The sequence below is a fragment of the Netta rufina genome, assembly GCF_964035555.1.
Source record: "Netta rufina genome assembly, chromosome: 1".
NCBI lineage: Eukaryota > Metazoa > Chordata > Aves > Anseriformes > Anatidae > Netta > Netta rufina.
Genome location: NC_140123.1, coordinates 7,758,817 through 7,781,259, shown reverse-complemented (window position 1 = coordinate 7,781,259; position 22,443 = coordinate 7,758,817). Strand labels below are relative to the sequence as shown.

At 45.2% G+C, this 22,443-nt stretch overlaps 1 protein-coding gene across 2 annotated transcripts in view; it reads right to left on the bottom strand.

Annotated features, from left to right (window-relative positions):
* Window positions 1-6,012: 6,012 nt before the first annotated feature.
* Window positions 6,013-22,443, bottom strand: part of RAB30 (RAB30, member RAS oncogene family) — a 41,839-nt gene continuing 25,408 nt past the window's right edge. The window contains exons 1-5 of one of the 2 annotated variants that reach the window (XM_084305809.1): window positions 21,860-21,986; window positions 15,556-15,656; window positions 13,981-14,064; window positions 10,016-10,199; window positions 6,013-7,933 (exon numbers count right to left, since the gene is read on the bottom strand). In XM_084305809.1, the coding sequence (XP_084161935.1) occupies window positions 7,683-7,933; window positions 10,016-10,199; window positions 13,981-14,064; window positions 15,556-15,648 (612 nt within the window). In that variant the 5' untranslated portion in view covers window positions 15,649-15,656; window positions 21,860-21,986 and the 3' untranslated portion in view covers window positions 6,013-7,682. Of the gene's footprint in view, window positions 7,934-10,015; window positions 10,200-13,980; window positions 14,065-15,555; window positions 15,657-21,859; window positions 21,987-22,443 lie in introns of those variants that run through there. The other variant, XM_084305808.1, reaches the window with a different exon arrangement.

Here is a 22,443-nt window from a genome sequence, read left to right as displayed (position 1 = left end):
TAGGGAAGTCCAGCAGAAGAAGCTGTCTGCTGTGGGCATGAAGAGCATCTTGAATGCTGAAGAGAACTAGAATAAAAAAAAAAAAAAAAAAAAAGACAAAAAAAGACAGTAGGGCAAAGAATATGAACCAACTCAAGCATCATCCAAACATCACCTTCATCCACACAGCCCCAGCATCCTGCTAGGACAAGAGTTTAACCAGCTACAGGTTTCAATACCCTGGAGTGAGGATGCTCCAGGATGCTCCCTCTGCCAAATACCACCCTCTGCTGACTGCAATTTGCATTTCTTTGGCATTTCCAACATGGCTATGAAGTCTCTGGTTGTGATTTTTTTTTCTTTTGCTCTAGTGCAAATGGACAGTGCTCCCATGGACAACAGCTCTGCCTCTGCTCTTGCTACGCTGAACCCAAGCAGAAAGTCCTCAGCAGCCATCCAGCTGTAAGTCCGAATTAAATCACATCCTCCTAAAGGAATCAGTTTGTCTGATGTTAAAGGCAACTTTGCTTTGCAGATCAAATTGAAACAAAACTCAAACCTCACAATAAAGCAAATCAGACGCTTTAAACGCCAGCTGGAAAGGATTAAACATTTATTTACATACAGATACATATGTAAGCAATTTCTAAGTATAAAAAGGACATTACAAATGAACATGAAGCATCATACATTCATCATCCTGGTCATCCAAAATACATTCCTTTCGCAACCCCACTGTACCACACTTGACAACAGGAACTTAGAAAAAAAAAACAAAAACAAAAACAAACAAACAAACAAAAACCAGACAGGTCCAATGCTTCTGACAGTCTATGGTTCACAGGGTTCACAGTTTGGCGATTTGCTAACACCTACACCCTTTCCAAAGACAGCACTATCCCAGCAACTCGAGATAAATGGTCTGACCAAATGTAGGGCATTTTCTCCACTGAAACAGTTGTGCTTGATCATCACAAAACATGTCCGCTCCTCATCCTTTTGGCCATGTGTTTAGGACACTTAAGCAACCAGGGTTCTTGCTAGAATTCTGTACATTGTGCTAAATTCACAGTTGTTGGGGAAAATACAGCAGGTCTTTGCAAAACAGCTAAATGTGTGGGAAAAACTCCAGTCCAGGATATTCCTTTAATGCTGTGACTTCACTGGCATGGAAGTTGCAAACAAAATGCTGCTTTTAGTGCCTAAGCAGGCTTCTAAACTACAATTCAAGCTACAGATGATGGAATAAAATGTACTTTGTTTGTGGTGTAAAAAGAATTACGTGCTTCAGTATTGATTTGTTAGTAACCAAAGCTGAGAGTAATTCAGTTTCTCTTCTGTGGAAATGAAAACACCTTTATAACTTCTCTAAAAATTATCATAGCTTTTCAGGAAAGAGGAAACATTTTAGAGCTGAAAAAAAAAAAAAACAACTAAATGTAAGGCAGAGTATGGAGAACTTGTCAGTTAGATAACATTACAAAGGGAAACAAGCCAGTAAACATAAAATTAAAATGCCTACTCAATGTATTAATGAATTCAAATGGGATCTGGGTGAGTCTTTCTGTATAGATCAAAGGCAGTTGGGCAAAAAAAAAAAACAACTCATGATCTGAAAATCCACAGAAGAGCCAAATGTGTGCAGCAGAACAGAGTGAAGTGGAAATAAAAGAGGAGCAGAAAGAGGCTTGTCCCATATTGACAGCTGAGTGACTGCAGCTGCTCCAGTCCCAGGGGGTTTATTTATTTATTTTTCTTTTGTAAACAGCTGTGGGGAGTGAAATGGATGTGACATATCTGCAGTGCATCTTGTTGTGCTAAAAAATATGGCACGTTTTAAACTATTCCTCTAAAACCCAGTGAGAGACTTGTCGCTCAAAGCCAGCATAGCACCAAGCAGTGGTGTTCCCCACTCCCCTCATTAAATGGCCTTTTCTCCCCCAAAATATTGGCTTAGGAAGTTGTTATTTTTTTCCTTTAGTGCTATGTGGAGGCCCGTGGAGGCTTTCTTCCAAACAGCTTGCAAGAGTGGAGGCAACAGCAGTGCCTGAAATCACCGCTGCCCTCCCCGTCATAAACCAAACATTTCATCCTCACTCCATTAAAATGTCAAAACAATGTTCCCCGCTCCTCCACTCCCCTCTCCATAAAGGCTCGGCTGCTGGGGATGCCGTGGCTGCTGCATTTACTACAGCTCATGCCCACAGTGTAACCCAGAGCCTGGGTGATACCAGAGCACTCCCCAAGCAGAGCATCCCAATCCTGGAGCATCTCCCCATGAGGAGAGCAGCATCCGCCTGCGTGTTGGTGATGTACTCGCCTGCACCATCCACCACTGATTCTTCACACCTGAATCTCTCCTGTTGGTCCCACAAAAAGGGAAACTCCTCACAGGCTGCCCTGGCTGAGAATAGGCTTGTTGAACTAGTTAGGTTTATGCTTTCCCAATAAGAAAGTCAGGGTGGCCCAGATGACAAGCCATGGATGCTGATGTAAACTGCATCTTCTCAGAATCATGGGATCACAGAATATCCCAAGCTGGAAGGACCCTCAAGGATCATCAAGTCCAACCCCAGGCTCCACACAGCACCACCGAAAAATCAGACCCTATGTCTCAGAGAATTGTCCAAACACTTCTTGAACTTGTGCAGGCTCGGCACCATGACCACTGCCCTGGAGAACCTGTCCCAGTGCCCAACCACCCTAACCCTACTTCTAACAACCCATCTTCCCTGGAGAACCTTTTAGCACAGCTGAAAGTGTGACTCACACAAGCCATGTCATGTCCCTAGGCACCAAGGCTGGACTCCAGAAGATGCTCAGCAGGGACAACTCCATGGTGCCCTCACAAGCATGCATGTCCTTGGGAGTGGTGTCCCAAGATAAGCAGTGGAAAAAGCATTGGCAAAGGTGGCATCTGCTGCTTCAGCTGAAGACTCGGTTATTTAATTATAGCACTAACCAGAGCTAAAATTATCTTCTGAACTTGCTGGAAAAGGAGAACGGCTTCAAAGAATGTGATCACATCCAGGAAGTGTTAATAGCTAGATATTAATGTGAAAACAGCATCAGAGAACAGCACGGCCAGCTCCTGTTTATCCACAGCCAGGAGAACTGAGCTCTTAACCCTGGCTGTACTCTTAAAACCAGAACAACCTTTCCCTGACAGCATTTACTCATTGTTGTCTCGGTTTCAGCTATATCTGGGTTTTCTTTGCCCAGTTACCCAGCTGACTGTGCTCAGAGGTGCACGTAACGGAGATGACATTTCCTCTGCATCTGTGACTCCCAGTTTGTAGGGGGGAAAAAAGAAAAAAAAAAAAACACAACCACACCCTTAACTCCCATGGCATAGTTTTCACTTCTGCTTTAAGTTACAGCTCATTCACATGAGGGGAAAGGGTGCGATTGCATCCATGGGTGATGACAGCCAGCCACCTATCTGGGCTGGATATAGCACAAAAGGCAGCTTTGGGTCAGTTCAGCTCGGTGGTGAGGCAGTAGGCTGATGTGGGAGTCTGGCATCTCAGCCAGCGCATTAACCCTGTCGTCTGTTCTTCCAGCCAAGATAAATCCTAAACGGAGGCAGATGGGAGATCTGTAACCTTTACAGGACATTCAGCTACATTTCAAGGGGGTGATCGCATTTCGAAGACACAACGGGTTCCAGTTTGGGCTGCTTTCTTCAGGATGCACTCATCACCCATGGGAGATCAAGCAAGCAGCTCCCCACCACTCGTTGTCACCAGAAATCAGGATTGTCCTTCAAAATGATGACCCTTTGTGGACAGTAACTAGAGCAATTATTACCCACAGCAACAAGAGGACAGACTCAGTTGATACGAGCAAAGAGAAACTGACTTCAAGAGCCATGTTCATTCAAAAAGCTTATAAAAGATCTGAGGAAGAAAACATTTTGATATAACAGCTTTCACTGAGCTGTCACTATTAGAATTGCCCAGAGCATTTCCTTTGGCTCCAATGAGTTTTCTTGTGAGCCCTAATGTACATCAGTTTTTGGGAGAGTTCCCACGCTTGCTCACCAGGAATACAAAGTGTCCTCTAGAAACACATTTTCTAACTGAATAAACCCAAAAAGGTCTTCTGCTTGGTAGATGTTGGTAGGAGCAGCACGTGTAAGGGAATGGAGTACTTTGACACTGCAAGTGACAATACAGGAGTCTCAGGTAAGACCCAAATTCATAATTATTAAAATCCAGAGCAATCAAAAGCTAAGTCATAGATGCATTTTGTAAGAGGATGGGATTGAGGAAATCCCAAGAGAACATAACCATCTCTTTATGCTGCATCTTCAGCTCCACCCAGCCGTCTTTCCCCTGCCACAAAGGGCTGTACACGGTACACACTGCTGAGAGAGGCTTTCTGGGACTGCGTCTCCAGTCCCATCTGACCACGATGGCACCACAGCCCCCCAAAGGGCAGCTCACCCCATATGTTTGCTTGGCATATTTTAATTGATGGAGAATTTCATCTGTTTTCCAAGTGAATTCAGTCTCTGACTACAGAAATTATGTAAGCTCAACATCTCAGCATGATTTACGGACAGTTCTTCAATGCTGAAAAGGCAAGACAAGCAGAAAAACAGCTGATACAAAACCCAGAGGGTCTGACCACAACCAATTGCATCCCTTGTAAGCAAAATCTCGGGCAAGCCTGTTGTCCCACGTGTGCGCACCGACAATGCTTCTGCATCACAAATTCCAACTTACCCTCTTTTCAAATCACTGTCTGCTGCGTCAACCTCAGCCTGCTGCTATTATTACTGATGCTGAAGGAATTCAATAGCCATTAACCGCTAAACGTAGACTAGCAGGAGCCTGCTGTTACCGATACAGCTATTTCCAAAAAGACAAACAGCACCAGCAGGCTCACAGATTGTAACGGCTGTTTCACACGTTCTACAGCAAAGAACAAAGTGTCTTATCTGACAATTCATGACATGTGGTTTTCATTAAATAACGATCACAAAGCCACTTAGCATTCAGCACAAATATGTATTCAACTGCATACTCCAACTACTTACCTGTAGATCAAATTGAGATTTCAGTATTAGAGGTAGGAAGAGGCACCCAGTGTCCCCTTCTTCTATAGAGTTCATAATTTCACATTTTTCTATCATAACTCTCTTGGAGGAAAGTTTGGACTTCTTTTTTTTTTTTTTTTTTTTTTTTTTTTTTTTTTTTTCCCCTGCACTTGCTCTCTGATGTGGAACTCAAATAAGAACAGAAGGGAATCACAGCTTGTGCCAGCAAACTTGCGTTGCAAACATCTAACACAAAATACTCCAGAAAGTACCTCACAAATAGTGAGCAGATGCACAGAACATTTAGTGTTTTACCCAAGATCATCTCAATCTATCAGTAAGAGCTTTGACAAATTAAATATGAGTAACATTGATTTTTAACTCAAGTGTTACCCTATGTGCAACGCCCCGAGTCTTGCTCTAAACAACCTCAAAGCTGTGCAGAACCAGCTGTGTCAGGGTCAGGTTGTCTTCACGAGCTCACATCAGGCTGCATTTGGCAATCTGGGGAATGCTCAAGGAAGACAACGCTCTCCAGCACAGGCTGTACCACACAATCCAGAACAGCAGAAGCCACCAAATCCCACACGTTTCTAAATCCTCTAGGTTACATCATGAGCAGAGACCAAAAAGGACCCTGACAGGCCAGTGCGTCAGATGATATTTCCCCAACATCTAACGCTTACAGCATCACTTTGCAAAGTGTTACCTAAATGACAAGCAAGATTTGTACCACAATTTCTACATCTTCATTTTTAGCACTAGTCACAAAAGAAGTGACCTAAAAATAGCAAGAAAATATTAAAAATTGATATATGATACACCAGTCCCTCCTCTCTCAAAGACATGTAGAGTCAGCTCACCATTACAGATCAAAGGCACGCCATGATACAGCCCAAGGAAGTCTTTTCAGGAAAATGTGAAAAAGCATTTTAAAATGCTACTTTTTTATTATTATTATTGTTTTCAGGATGAACTTACTGGCAACTTTTATGTCAATACAAAAGTTCTGTTAATAATCTTCAGTAAATACCAAGTGATATTAAGGTGATTAACTTTAAATTACATTGTATCACAGTCACGTAACTGCCAGGAGAGATTTATCCAGATCAGCTAAACTGAACTCAAACTTCTAAAACTCATTTTCCGTGAGTGCATTCACTATCTCTCAATTTTGCTATAATGTCAGTGTGTAAATTTACAATGCATTATTCGCATATGGCACTAGAGGTGTAGTAATAAATTCCATAATGCTTCCACTTCAGGGGTTTTGTAGAAAGAAATTGCCTAACAGTTACACATACACTGGAGTCTGAGATTAAGAGTACAAAGCATCGAGTAAATTAAATGACTCTACAGCCCTGAATGTGAAAGCTACTCAAGCAGAGAGGAGAGAGGCCAAGAAGATACCTTCAAGAGCTCCTCAGAGAACAGTTCCATAAGGTGATCGTTGGATGGGTCAGACACAAAATGATGCCACCTGCAACCTGCTGCTATTTCCACTTCACGTTAGAAAAAAGAAAAAAAAAAAAAAAAAAGAAAAACTTCTGCAAAATTGTATGCCTGCCTTTCAACAGGAACTGTATCTACAAGCTTTATTTTTATCCCAGACATATTGCAGGCTGCCACTTCAAACTGTGCTCTCTTTGAACCCTTATGCACAATCAGTGCACACAAAAGATTTTGGTCGTGCCTGGTGCATTTTTTCAATTCCACCAATAACTTTTCCCAAGGCTAATTTTTCACTTTAGGACAATACTAATTAGAGGTGGGACAGTTCATTTTCTTATTTATTTATTTATTTATTTTATTTCTGGGAAGTCCTTTCATCCTGTGTCGGATATCAAAGAAGCACAGTCCTTTCTCACTATGTTCAAGCCTAGAAAAAGAGGTAATGGGATTTTAATGAACAGTGCTTATTAGCGTTCTTTTTCTAATCAGTCTAAGTTACACATTCAGAGGACAGCAATGTAGTAAGACTACGCCTGGTCTATGGAATATTTGCTGAACTGCTAGCACCAAAGGAAGCAATGGAGCTGTAGCCTTGTCTTCTCAAATCCTTGTCTGAAAATGTTGACATATAACTTCTCCTTTTTTTTTTTTTTTTTTTTAATTCCATGTTTATGAAAGTGCCTATAGATGAGAGATGTAACACTATTTCAAACACCAGTCCTCCATGGAGACACGTGGGCAGACACTATGTACACGTCCTAAGAATTCACTTGGCTGGCAGTCCAGATGATTGCCAGTGTAGTCCAGGTTCAGTACGCATCGTTGTGTTGTTTTTTTTCTTTTACAAAGGACCAAACACATTGTTTTGTAAGAGAGATCTTGAACTCTTCAGTGTCTTCTCCAAGAGAGGTTGATCTCATCACCTGCAGAAGGAAATGCTCACATTCTGCATTACACGAACCACTTGTCCAACTCTCCTTTTTCCTTTCCCACTCCAGAAACTGCAAGAAAAAATTAAATTTAAACCATGTTATATTCTGCTACGTTGCCATGCAGCTGGAGCTGTCAGCCTGCCATGCTTCTAGGTCTGCAGCCTGACTCAGGGGAAGTCAGATGGGTCAAAGTGGCAGGAATTCCCTCCGAGGAGATAAATCCCGGCAAAAAATCCTGTGGGCCCATGGTGGATGGAGAATCACATGCCAGCTCTTTAATTAAAATTACAGCAAGTCAAATAGCTGATACTTTTCCCCTCTCCTGGTAAGGGGGATGAGACATTGTTCACAAGGGTGTTCTGCCGTGCCTCGCTGATCAGCCGGCAGGCTAAGTCCAGGAAGAGTTTTTCCACATTATCCGATTCTTTCGCTGAGGTTTCCAGATAGTACATGTCCTGTGCTTCGGAGAACTCTGCAGCTCTTTGCTGGGAGACTTCCCTCTTATCGGCTAAATCAATCTTATTACCTGCATTGAGGGAAAATTGTAGAAAGGGAATTAATGTGACTTCCAAAACAAAAGAAACAGAAGTTGATACAGGACGAAGGAGAGTTCGGTGCTGTATGTATGCATGGGTAGGGCTTTCGATGTGAAACTCAATGCTTGCTCTCCCCTCCAAATAATGGATTCCCTGATACACAGGCCAGGTTCATTTAATATCAGCTCACTTAACGGAACATGCCCTGTGAACATCCAAGTCCGTCAGCTTTAATTTAGTACCAGTGCATCTGTTTGCTGCTATCAACTGACATTAAAGAATTTCCATTTTAATATCTATTGAAAATTCTCCTGCTCTGGCTCTGAGGAGCACTTAAAATGTCAATTATAGCACGTGAGACACTAAGTGTGATATTTCTCATGTCGTTACAAGCTTTAAAGGCAGTCTGGTGCAGAAGGCTGCTTTCCTATCTTAATTAAATATCCCTGTGACTGATTTGGCTGCTGAGGCTGAAGCACAGACAGGCTCGGGGGCACTCACAGAGCGAGGTGGGGCAAGGAACCAGCCCCCTCCTTCAGGGAGCTCATTTTAGCAGGGAGTTGATTAATGCCTCCAGCAACCATCTGATATGATTACAGCCTATTACAGGCCACTTCACTTCAAACGTGATGTCTTTGCCATAAATTAATCTTACAAAGAAGGTAACAGAGCAGGGCCTGTGATAACAAGGGGCTGTGTCCAGGGACTTGTCAGGTTCAGGAGGAAACCCCTCCTGGCCTCGTGTCTGGAGCTGGCGTGAGAACCAGCAGGAGAAGACTGCACTAGCAAGCCATTTCCCATTGCCCTTCTTTCATCCAATATTCCTCTTCTTTCCTGATGAAGCAATTTCTTGGACCCACTGTATACACTGCAGTTACTCTTTCTAAACGAATTCTCACTCAACGTAAGCACTTTATAGGTGTTACCATGATTAAAGTGTGTGCTGTGGAAGTTATTTATATTTTATGCTGTAGATGCTAATAATTAACTTAATGTTCCCTAAAAAATCTTATGTACATTTGTTAAGTCATTTATTGTGTATTTCTGAGCCATTTGTACATGTGCCATACTCTTCTTCTGGAGTGTAGTGAGTTTCTTGTATGGCAGCTCCTTAAATCCCAAGACTCACCTGCAATACCACTGGGGCACGTAAAGCTCAAAAGACCTTTAAAGACACCTTAAACATATTTTGTAATCCTCTAGATTTTTCTTTTAAACAGCAAACTATTAAAGGAAATAATGACACTGCAATAGGAAACTTTCGAGCTTTCCCCAACTTATTTTTCTGTTGTTCTTTGTATATTCTTGGGCCTTTAAAAGCCAAGTCCTGACTATCAGATACTGAGAGCAGAGCACACAGAAGCACGGGTAAGCAAAATAACCTTCACCTCGCATATAGCAGACAGATGGCCTGGGGTCTGTTTTAGCTTGAGTTGAAGCTGCTAGATTAACATGGCATTCAGTATTTATTTTTAGGTTTCCTAAAATCCAGGCAAAAATAACCAGTTTTCCAGCTCTGTCTTACCCATGAATGCTAAGATCCACAGAGCCATTGCATCCTGGTCTGCTTCCCACATCTTGTCCCACTTAAGCCAAGACTCCAGCTGTCCACAGCTATGGGGTGCATCAACCCACAGCCATCACCAGCTTGAGCAGATCCTCATATATTTGTGGAGATCTGAGCTGGGAGTCACAAGGGATAAGTCTGCATTCTTAGCTCTGCCATGATCAATGCTTCAGTCCCCTATGGGACCAACCCGAGGGAAGTATCCACCTCTGCACACAACAGCCTTGAGGCTTGAGACAGGACCACAATTTGAGAAGCAGCTAGGGTGCCCTGAACATCTCCACCAGCACGTTGGGGTTGTCTGCAGGAGGAATGGTCCAAGCGAGTGTGTTTAAGGCACCAGCTGCACCCACACACGGTTACAGCTCTGCTTTATTTGCACCAGTGTGAGCCTCCTGCACCTCCATGACATGCAGATACTGCTTCTTCCTCCCTCCAACACCTCCATCTGCCACCAAGTGCCCACCATCGCTGCACCACCCCGCCAGGGAGGCCCCTGACTTACCCACTAGCACGGTGATGACCTTATTGCTGGCGTACTGCTCGATTTCTCGCAGCCACTCGGGGAGGCATCGGAAGGACTCCTCGCAGGTGATGTCGTAGGTGAGTATCAAGGCGTTGGCGCTGCGGTAGTAACTCTGCGTTATGGACCGGAACCGCTCCTGTCCTGCCGTGTCCCAGATCTGCAGCTTTTGGCACAAAAAGGGGGAGCAGGGAGAGGAGAAAAAAAAAATCATTTTAAGTTTTTTTTTTTGCTTTGGTAGAAGCACTGTTTTGACCTAAATGCCTCCAGGGTACAACCACTGCTGGGAAAACACTTAGCTCTTCTCCCCATTGGCTTTCCATCCCCCAACCTTTTTTTGCTTGTTTGTTTCCATTTCTGCCTTTTCAAATTGAAATGCAAGGCACAAAGTCAGCTGGCATTGCTGCCGACTTCCCCAGCAAGCTGTAGGTCCATCAGTGTTCACAGGACTTGCAGCATCTCCCTTGGCCGGAGCTGTTGGCCTGGAATTACAACACAGGCACCAAAGGCAGGAGGTCTCCTCTCTCTTCCTTGCCCTGCAGTCAAACCCACAGCAAGGTCTGTTCCAGAAGGAATAAGGAAGCCACTCCTGTAGCTCCCAAGGTTAGTTAGTTATCCCGAGATGAAGCACTGAAGGGTGGAAACCACAGGAGTGGACAAAGCTCAGGTTTGCAGCTGAAGGCTCATCCAAGGACTCCGACATGTTTCCTCTACAAAACTTCAGACATCCCGCCCAGCTGCTTGCCGCCTTCCTTCCTGATGTGTAGAAGTGGCTGGCAGGTCCCTAACTATAGCTAAGAGGTCATGAGCTTAACCGCTGTTTGGCAAACTCCCTGGGTCCAGAAAAAACAACATTCATTTCCCAATATGAAACAAACATGTACCATTTTTGTAACGACCATCTGACAGCTTTTGGTGGCTCATCAAAACCACAACTTTTCAAAAAGCAGGCAAAGAAAAGCATCCCAAAAGAAAATATTTCAGCATAAAAGAGCATTTCTCTGCTTCAGCTTTTATTTTTTAAGCACCCCTCCCTGGAACTTAGTATGCAAAAGGCTGATTTCTAGCCAGAATCCTGTGTACTTTGGGAAGAACAAGTTAAAAGTATTTGAAATTTTTTCCGTATTTACAGCTGCCCATAATAGAGCAAGCCTTTTTCTTGCCCAGTTCCAATGTCAAACTATGTCAGCTACTCATCATAAATATGTGAGATTGAAACAAGAGCCCCCATTAGCAGCTTTCAGATGTGGGGTATGATTCTGAAAAAGTACATTTTTGCAGAGGAAGGAATTTGCTGCTGGCTCACAGCTCCTGGCACCTTTGAGCTTAATTTCTCAGCATAGCTGTGTTTAAGTAGCTGAATATGGCACCTGCAGTTAAGGGCCACATGAAACCATGTGTGACATTACTTGCATACAAAATTTAGATAACAAACAAGTTCTGTTTAAAACAAACCAACCTACAAACTTCAGTAGATAGAAAAAATACAGATAATTTTGCTGCTGTTGTTTTGCAGCTATTTCCCAGGAAAAATATATACAGCTTTGTCTAGTGGCTAACTCTAGTTTGCATTTCATTTATTGAAAAGATCTCTGTCAGATTAAGACTTGATGTGACCATGCTTTTCCACCGCTTTAATGTAAGGGACTTTGAAATCAAATGGGGGAGAGGGTTTGTTGCTGGCCAGGCCTGTGACTCTACCTGCAGAAAACAGTTACCTGGATGTTAATTTTCTAGGAGCCAGATGATACTTTCCTCTCCCCCAGCATTTTCAGGTATGTTTAGCTTTCTGCACATGGACATTTTCACCAAGTGCAGTAAGATCACAGGTACAATGCACTTAGTACATTTTCACCAAGTGCAGTAAGATCACAGGTACATCACAGGTACACAGCAGAGCCTTGTGTTTGTAGCAGTGAGGATGCTTATCTTTGACTGGCACTATAATTACTATCGAATGTGTGTAGCCTCTCAGTACATACATTGCACATATTTTTGGTTTTGTTAGAAATGATCACACACATATATATAAATAAAATAAAATGCAAAGGGCTGTCTTGGTTTATCTGCCAGCGAGTCTTAGTATCCACTCATATCTGAAATGGCTTGCACACAACTCTCATGCTAGCAAGGCTCTCTCCTCTGACTTTCAAATGCAATTTTAAAGCGAGAAAGTATTTTTCCCAGAAATTGATTCACACACACACACACACACGTATTTTTTTTAAGTCTTAAAACCTCCTTGGTGAATGGCTCTGCTCTGACCCTGGATCCCAATGCCATGCAGGAGATGCTGCCTGGCACTGAAGCAGTCACAGCTTGGCACTGTTCCATGAGCTGGTGCCTCGTTTGACTGAGATGTCATTTTTTCCCCTCTCAGCTCTGAGTCATCCCTGCTTTTCCCACTTATTAAATGTTTACTCTCACTGGCGCTGCTTGCTCAGAAAGTTTCACCTACAAGCTCAGTCCTTGCCTGCACCAATGCAAGAGACAGAAAGGAATCATTTTGCCTTTCAGACTCTAAGACTTGTTCAAATACCAAAATGTGTCCTAGTAAGCTTCTTCCCACACTGCTCTCATTGTGGCTCTCCAACTTACTCCAGTCGTGGGCATTGGGAGTGGGCTTTTTGGGCTGTCCTCCACCTGCTCAGGCTGCAAGGCCTTTTGGTCAAGGACCGTCACTTGCCATAGCAAACGTACAGCTCTTCACACAGCAACTTGTGCAGCAGGGTGGCAGCCTCTTGATATGCTTGTAAAATCTGATTTCCATCTGATTTTCTACTCAAAAAGCCTCTGCACTGAAACACAGGTGGAAAAAAAATACAGGGCTGAAAATCTGCGCAAGTCCACTGTTTCCATCCCATCACTTGCATACCCTTAAAAACGAGTCTCTGTTCACCCAGCCACTGTCACACTGCTGCCACTCTCCCACCTGCTCATCACTAGAGAAGATGAAGGTATCAAGGAAAAAAATGTTGTTTTTCACTTCAATGCCCATGGGTTTAGTGCAGGAAAAACAATTCCAGGTGTCAGGGACCCTGTACACCTTGACATCAGAGGCTCATTCTCTTCTCCCAACTCTCAAACGCCACAATAGCTCTGGTGAAAGCTCTGCTAATGACTTAAGTGGTGCCAGCCAACATCTCTGAGCACTAGAACTGAACCATGGATCCCATTAAAGCATTAACTTGGGCCCTGGTGTGTTTTGGCCCAGACAAACTAGCTCCCTGCCAAGCAATACCCAAGCTAGGTTCAGGAGGTAGCATGGGACAAGGAGTTTCCCAGTGATTATTTGGTTGCAACCACCCTATCTTGGAAGCTGAAAGAGTCAATAGTGAGACACTGCCCAACACAGGTTGAGTAAAACCTGTTGACCAAAGCACCAGCAAGCATAACATATATTCTTTCAGGTCTATAACTCAACAGAAGTAGGAAACAAGCCTTCATTCTGCAGAACCGCACCATCCCAGGAACTGGCCATCTCAGGAGCAGGAGAAAACCTTTACCAGGCACATCCCAGTGGGAACTCAACAGATTTCATCTTACCAGCAGCGCAGTAAATGGAAGCTGCATTGAAATGCTTCTCTGTGCTTTCTCAACCACTGCCAGGCACCATCTCTGTGCCTTTTGAGCAAGAACAGAGCTTTGCAAGATCTCATAGAACCACAAAATGGTTTGGTTTGGAAGGGACTTTAAAGATCACCTAATTCCAACCCCCTGCCATGGACAACGACACCTCCCACCACACCAGGTTGCTCCAAGCCCCATCCAACCTGGCCTTGAACACTTCCAGGGATGGGGCATCTCCCCTTTCCATGCTCCTGATGGTGCATTTTCGAAGACATGACAGGCAGCTCTGGACCTTCCAGCAGCAGGCATGCTGCAGCAAGAAACCCAAACTACAGTGCCACCGTATGAGTTTATACTGAAAACCATCAGGTTCCTACCTTTACTTTTTCACCATTTATCTCCACGGTTTTAATCATAAAGTCAACTCCAATCGTGGCACCTTGGCCTGGTGGGAAAAGCCCCTGAAAGAAAACACAGTTTTGTTAAACAAGTTGTGTAGCAAGGAAAACTTCCCTCTGGGTGCCCATCCTTACTTTTTCCCATCCCTACTCCTCCCTTGCTCCTTAGACAGGAGAACACCTCTAAAGGAATTGCACTGAAAGACGTGCCCGCTTCCTTCACCACACAAAGTAGGGGGGACAGAGTCCAGGGCAGGCTCTGCACACTGATCCATCTCCACAGCATCCATCAGAAGAAGCCACAAAATCCACTGCCATCTCCTCGTCATGAGAAAAGGAAAACGTATAAAGTGAAAACGGAGAGAGGAAAAACCCTTCTGCTTCTGTGCACTCAGAAGAGGCAGGGGAAAGGCAGGTTGGGTCCCTCTGACCCAATTCTCCATCGCCTTGAAAGAGATGAGAGCCTTCCCTCTGCCCTCTGCCACAGTGAGGAAAGGGATCCCCAGGGCACCCCCAGCAGCTCCTGAGTGGCCAGATCCTGCCCCCAGAGCACAGCCCATGGCAGGCAGTGCTCGATTTTGAGAAAGGAGCAACAGCCAACTGAACAAAAACAAGCAGAGCTTTCTGATTTCTGGTGTCCCAGCCTGCAAAGCCGTGTTGTTTTTGGGGCACATCCATCCCCTATAGCAGCAGCAGCATTGCCAAAGCACAGGCAGCAGTGGCAGCTGCAGACTTCGTGGTTAACCCTTTGGGACTAACCAGCTTCATTGCCAGCAGCTGGTACAGGCAGAGAGCATGTTTAACATCACTACAGTTTTAAAACTTAAACTGATGATTCCCAGTAGGGATTGCAACAACAGCAACAAAAGAAACATAACTTGCATTTTATAGTACACCGTGCAAACTCTTCTCTGAGCCCAAATCACAGGTGCCTAGTCCTCTTCCTGCTGTTCTGTTACACAGAAGAAGGGAAAACAGTCCTCAAACCTTTGGATTTGATTCATTTTCCCCAATCAGGCAGATATGGGCTCAGCTGGCCCCCACTGTTACTGCAAGCTTTTCAGGAGCCGCTGTACGTAAAGCCACAAACACAGGGAGCACAGATTTTTCCCAGGCAATGCAACATCTCATTTTGCCGCCAGAATCACACTCCACTGCTTCAAACCATCATTAAACGCCCCTGGTAACGTTTCAGGTGCAATCCCTGGCCTGATGTTTAACAGAAGACCCTGGGCTGACAGCCCAGGACCCAGATTATTTAATCATCTACTAATGGACAACACGAGAGAGAGTTCAGTACAGCAGCAGGCTGGTCCACCCTGGAGGGATGGGATGAGAGGTCCATAGGCAATGCAACAGGAGGTCCTAATAAACCAGAACCCCAGGAAAGCCACACACAGCACTAGTTACTGATGCAGTGCTCATGCTGGTACTTCAGTACAGATGACATGGATGCTGCAAGCATGGATAATAAAAGCCTGTGGAGCGGGGGTGCTGGTGGAGACCACCGTGCTCCCATGCAATGCCCCACGTCTGGCAGGTGCCCGACCTTACCTGCGTGAAGCGTCGGACCAAGCAGGTCTTCCCCACACCAGCGTTGCCAATTAAAACAATTTTGAAGAGGAAATCATAATCTTCCATACTCATTTACGCAGCTGCAAGAGAGAGAGGAGGTGAGACACTGTGAACCAAGGGCAGCAGTGGCCAAAGCTGCGTCTCCCACGCTGAACGTCCAGCTCCGCCACAGGACGGCTCTGATTTTTGACTCCCTCCCGCTAGAGAAATGTCCTTTCATTCCCACTGAACTTTATTCCTCCAACTATCAGCACAAAGGTCTTCCCAGCACGCGTGTGGCTCCCCAGATAAGGGACAAGAGCCCTTCCCACCCCGCCCCAGTGGCAACACGCAGGCAGAGTCCACCTGGGCCAGCAACGTCAGCCACTGCACAGCCGTGACCAGTTTTTGGCTTCTGTGCCATCCCACGAGTCATCGATGCTGCATTTCAGCAGAGCAGGGATTGGGGAGGACACGGGTGTAGAACAAACAGAGCAATTGGTTAGAAATAAAAGCAGCGGTGTTTGCTGTAAAGAAAAGTTCATTTGCTACAATATTAGTAGGGAGCAGGGGTAACAGTTTGGCTGAAGTATATTAACAGAGGACTTTAAAAAAGGAAGAAATATTACTAATAATGCTGCAGTTATGATGATTTATTTTTTTTTATTTTGTGAGGATAGCTTGGTATAGAAGTATCAAATGGGAAGAGAAAACAGGAGGTTCAGGGGAACCCAACACACACACATCCTGTGCAACCCCCTTGCCAGGATGCATGGAATGGCTTTTTGGCAATGTGTCAGAATACAGGCAGCATTGCCTACGTGGGGGAAGACCTGTCAGGCTTCCTTCAGTCCCATAAAGCACAGAGAAGGCCAAGCAGACCCATGCAGCTTGCTGCAGCTGGGCAACGAGCGAGGGATGCACCTCCATCTCCACAGCACCCAAGGGTGCTGCAGGCAGTGTGGCCAGAGGAGGGAGTTGTAGCCATCGAGACAGGCAAAAGAGATTCGGACAGAAAACCCAAGAGATTTTCAGACAGAAAACCCACAGTACTAAGGGATGTGGTTTTGGGATGGGACTCGGTAGGTCAGGTGGACAGTTGGACCTGATGATCTTGAAGGTCGTTTGCAACTGAGGTGATTCCATGATTCTGATTGTATGACAAGGGAGAAAAAGGACAGTGTCCCAGAGCGGTTGTGTCCAAGAAAATACTGGTGTTAAAGACCTGTCCTCAGTCGTGGTCTGTAGTAATGGCATAGGACAGTAAAGAGACGAATCCATGAGCCATCAGTTGGGATATCTGAGCACGGTACCTAACCTACCAGCACATATAGATTATGGATGAGTAGACAGAGCCAAAGCTGGGAAGCACAGAAGATGGAGGGTGGTGAGGAAAAGGCAAAAATACGGGGAAAAATTGTATTAAGGAATTGCTATCCCCAGTCAAGCTCCAGATTGCTCACAGAGTTGGGTCAACCCAACAGAGCACACCGGAACAGCTCTCCAAGCACCACCATGCACCTGATGGACCTGAAGGCAACAGAGGGGTAACACTGATGCAACTGCTTGGTGTCTATGTGACCCTTGACCTCTCCAGGAGCCTAAAAAAAGGCTAACCTCACCAATCAGTGACTAATGACCTGCATCATGTTGGCAGGCGGTCAGAAGGGACGCAGCTGACTCACTACAGGGATGCCTCATCGCTGAGCTGGAGATACAGTCACCTGCATGGTGCCACCACACAGCAACAGCTGGAGCAGCTCTGAGGATGCTCGAACCTCGCAGGAGCAGGACCCTAAAAGAGCAGGCTTTGAAAATGCTCTGGTTTGTTTTCTGGGACTGTTATGCTGTGTGATAGCTTTGTACTTCCCATGCCTGGCTTTCCCTGGATGATAAAGACAGTCTTAAGAACATGCTGATGGTACTTATAATCAAGGCTAAATGTTAATGCACGGCTTCAAGCTTTCAGACAAGCCAACATGAAGAAAAATGTGATCATCTACTAAAAGCTATTTCAAGACTAACGAGACTTGCTCAGCACTAGATAATTATCCCTGGGATTCTTCAAATCCCAGAGGGCATTGCTTCCCTGGAGCAATTTCATTTATATTACTTGTACCCTAAACAATCCAACATTCAAATTTATCTTCTCAGGAAGCTTAAAAATAAACTTCCTCTGCAGATCTTTGAGCTCAGAAACACTAAATGGCTCAGACATACCCTAGAGTTATGTCTGATCCCCTTCATTAGGCTCCAAGACTAATCGTATGTGATAACGACCCCAAACTGGAACTGAAAGAGAAGCCAGGGACATAAAGCAAACGGTGCAACGATGAGATTAAATGCCAGAGCTAAAGCGACAGAAAAAGGGTACAGTGGGAGTGGGGGCATGGGAGGGGAGGAAAGTACAGGAGGGGTACTTTGGAGGGAGAGCAGGCAGCCGAAGCTGACCATCGCTGCCCTATCACCCCCAGCCACAAAAACTGCTGTTCCTCCCTCGTGCATGCCCACAGCCGCAGACAGGCAGCCCCGAACAGAAAGGCATTGCATCAGTTACCGTTACGAAATCGCCTCCTTCGCAACTCAGCCTTTCGGCCAAGTGACCTTTCCTGCTGACTCAGCCTCCCGCAGCCCTCCCGCTCCCCGGGGAAGATGTGTCTCAACCTCTGCCCGCTCTCTGCTCTCCTGCTGGGAATGCGGGTCTCAGCAATACATCACACGTCACTTCTTTTTTTAAAAAGGATATTATTTTCTTCTTTTTCTTTTTATTTTTCTCTCTTTTTTTCTCCTCTGTTTTTTTTTTTTTGTGCTTCTAGGCACGGGGCTCTGCCTTGCATCAGGACACTGCTTTAGGGCACTGGGGCCGCAGCTGCCTGTCCCACCCTTTGGCACAGACAAAACCCTGCAGCAAGGGCAGGGAACAGGATGCCCACCCATGCCTCAGCAACCCTTCACCACCAGAACATTTATTTAAACCACCACTCTCATCAGAAACTGGGCCAGCTATGGCACAGAGACATGCTCTAGCTTGCGGCAGGACAGAAAACCAAGTTTCATGTGTTTTTTTTTTTTCCGGAGGCAGTTTGTACATCTCGCACCCCAGCCAAGCCCCAGCCGCTTGTGCCTGCCATGTGCTGCTCCCACCACTCACAGGTCAGGCACGGATCTCAAAATGAAGGAGTTTTGCAGGGTTTTATTTATTCGAGGTCACTGCTCTGCTCCATTTCAGCACTCAGCCCCTCATGTGGATTTCATGGGGCAGGAACAAGTGGCCAAGATGGATGACTCGAAGCTGGGTGACCACATATTTAATCCTAATTCAACCAAAAGGCTGTTGAGATCCCTCCGTAACGAAAGCGCACAGCAGGGATGGGTGCTTTCACCCCTTCTTCCCCCCTCTGCAAGCTCCCACAAGCAAGCTGACATGGAGACATTCAGAAAAAGACGCGCAGAAGCCACGGGCTGCCTACCCTGTGCAGTGAGCACCGGTGCAATCCAGCAGTCCTTCCCCCTTCACCCAGAGCCCCAGTGAGAGAAACTCTCCTGTAAGCGTGGTCAGCAGGACCTGGCCTTCTGCTTTACCTTGCTATGGGCTCTAAATGTGAAAGCACAGCTGATGGAGAAGGGAGATTCACACCCACCTGCTTCTGATCACCACATGCCACAAGGCAAGGAGCTTATCTGCAGACACGCTTTACAGAACACAGTTTCCAGGCTTGATTTAATTTATTCCCCATATGATGTCCTCTCCCTGCATTTGTTCTGTTCACCTATTAGTTCTTCCTGATCCAATTCAGTTTACTTCACAGTGTTTACCATTGCCCTCTCTACCATCTGAAGTATTTTTCTTCTTTTTGCAGTGATTTTTCACCCATTACCTCGGATGGGCACAGAGGGTTCCTCATCTCTGAATGGCTTTGACTGTGGCGTGCTCAATCTCTTTGAGGAACAAATAAGCGGCAAAAACATGAGGCAGAGGTTTAAAAACTATCTGGGAGATGCTAATGGCTTTAGAGTGATCAAGTTCTCCTTCAAATGGATGAAACTCCTACCCTGCCTGTCCCACACCATTTTTTTTACTGGTGAGTCTTTGTAGTCACTGCACAGAACAGAAGTATGAAAGAGGTTTTCAGTTGGTGAAGAAATCCCTGGCACTTTTCTCTCAATTCCTTTGCTTGAAGAAGAATTTTCACCTCTAGGCTTGATAAGAGCAGGTTCTAGGATGACGGTTTTGCCTCAGCTGTTTTGGCCCATGGAGCCAAAAGTGAAGTGGGAGACTTCAAAAGGGCAAGCCTGTCTTGGTCAGCCACAAGGTGTGCCAACCTCTGCCTGCAACCTCTGAAGATCACCAGATAACGCGTCCTCAGGAAACACGAACAGCCTTCATCTGAAGTCAAAAATCTTTTAAGTCTTAGAGAATGTTTCAACACCTTTGTTTTAGAAAAGCAAAACAGAAATAACTTCTTGTTTCTTTATCCCCACAACATTTCAGTCCCTCCTGACTTGCAGAGGCTGGCGAGTCCGTGGAACCACAGTTCCAGCTCTGTAGGGCCAGGTGACAACCAGAGCAGGGAGCACATTGCAGAGCATGGCATCATCATCTCTCCCTACCACTTCCACTCGTGGATTTTCAGTTCCTGCAGCCTGCAGGAGTGTCAGAGACATGGGTATGTTCAGCAGCGGTCAGGGGACCACTGTCTCCAAATCCGAGCATGCTTAGTGCAGCCACCTGATTCAGATCCACGCATGGTGTTTGGTCATGCACGGCTATCCACAGCCTAGGGTTCAATCCCCACTGCAAGGGCTTCTCCCCGTTTTGGGATAAAGAGTGAAACTGAGGCACTACATTAAGCCAGGCACTGCACTAATATGCATCCCAGCCTTATCCCACCTCAAATCCTCACAACACACATTTACCAATTAGACACAGAGAAGAATCTGCAGCCTCTTCCACCTGCTGTATCTATCTGGTAGGCCAGGGTGGGTTTTGATGTATTTACACAACTCAAAGAAGAAAGATTTTCTGCTCTTCATCGTCCAACAGCTATAAACAAAAATAAATTTACCTAAACAACTGAAGTTCAAACAGTAACTGTTTTGTATACAGATATTACATTGAAGGCACATGCCGTATGACCCATAAAATTCATCACTAAAGCTAAGATTTCAAGCAGAAGATTATTCCTTGCAGGCCAGAAAATTGCAGGGGACTCAGTTCTGGACATGCTACTGCATTACGTAAGGCAGGATAAAATATTTTCATTTCCAGAGCACCTGCCAACCCAAGCAGCATGTGCCTGCCAAGCATGAGCCCAGCTCATGCCCCTCTGAGAAGCAGCAGCCTGGATTTCCTCCCACCCCTTGCCCAAGTTCCTCACTCCTTCTTTTCACAAAGTTTAATTTTTTTCCACCCAAACAGAAAGAATTAAGAGAGACTTCATCCCCATTAGAACCTGGATCAGCACAGCCCTACTCTATGCTCTCTCTGCAGAGGCAAAGCCACTTGCAGGTGGGATCCATGCTCTCATTTAGGTAGGATATTAAAATTCCAGGGCCGTTTTTCCTAATTCTACAGAAAGATTTATCGCTTACACATAGGGCTGCACGGTCTGGCATTTCTCATCTCCTCCCATCACACTTTCTGTTCCAGGGGAGCAGCACGCAGCTGCCTGCACACTGGCAACCCTAAAGGTGTCTCTTCATCAAGGCTAGTCCCTTGCAGGAAGGGAGAAGGTTTCAAATGAAGAAATGCCATACTTTTAAGTGTGATTTCCCATGCAGAAACACAGATTAATTTAGTCCATGAGCCACCTACTACACCCAGCACCTCCAGGGTGCGTGGGGCTTACAGGGCACTCACACCACCACTGACAAATTCAGGGTCAGTAAGTCCATCTCGCCCTTCCAGGAGACACTGAATTACCATAAAAGTAGTGCAGGGAAAATTGGGGGGTTGCTGCCCTGCATGCTGCACCCTCATCAGCATTGGCTGACATCTGCTAGCCATCCAGAAGTCTAGACAAATATTGGGGAGAAAAAAAAAAAAAATCGGCAAATTGCATCCAAGGCTTCCAGCTGGAAAAAGCAGTGTATTGTGAAAATCTCAGCCCTACACAAAGTTATTTGGACGGATTCCTGCCCTTAAGCCTCTGCTCAGGATATTTCTTTTGCAGAAACAAAGTGAGCTAAGTGGCACAGTGGCTAGTTCTTGCGTCTCACAGAGACGTTTCTATACATAATAGAAAAGCTAAAGCTGAGGGGCTTCCATCAACGACTGCACAGAGCACACAGGCTTTCCCCTTACCTCTTTTGCCACCAGGTAAAATTTGGAGCTCAGTGAACTACTTCAGTCAGGTCATGGTTTATATGTTCCTTCTCCATAAGCTTCTCCATAAGCCAGCAGGTAAATCCAGCACCAGTGTCATTCATTCCCACAAACCCATTTCTAATGCTCTTCAGTACTGGGAATGGCCACAGAGGTGAAAGATACCACACACTGACAATAAGTTATATTCCATCAAATATATTTGAGGACTGAACTGTTAATCAGTGATTATGTTACTCACATAGATAGACAAACTCTCTAATTTCTGCATTACTTAGGAAAAATCTCGCATGCACATTACCTCAAAAAAATAACAAATAGAAAATCCATTTCTTTAGGACTGAAAAAAAAAAAAAGTGCTGACGTGCACATCCACCATTCCAAATACCAAGCTGTGTACTGCACAGCAACACATTTTTGCATGGAAGAGGTTAAGAATCAACCAGCACAGCAGACAGGCTGACTTCCAAGTGTGGAAAACTGCACTGCCAGAAATACAGCCAAAAATGCTGCTTTATCCACTCAAAAACAACAGTCTTTTCCCAAAAGAAAAAAAAAATACA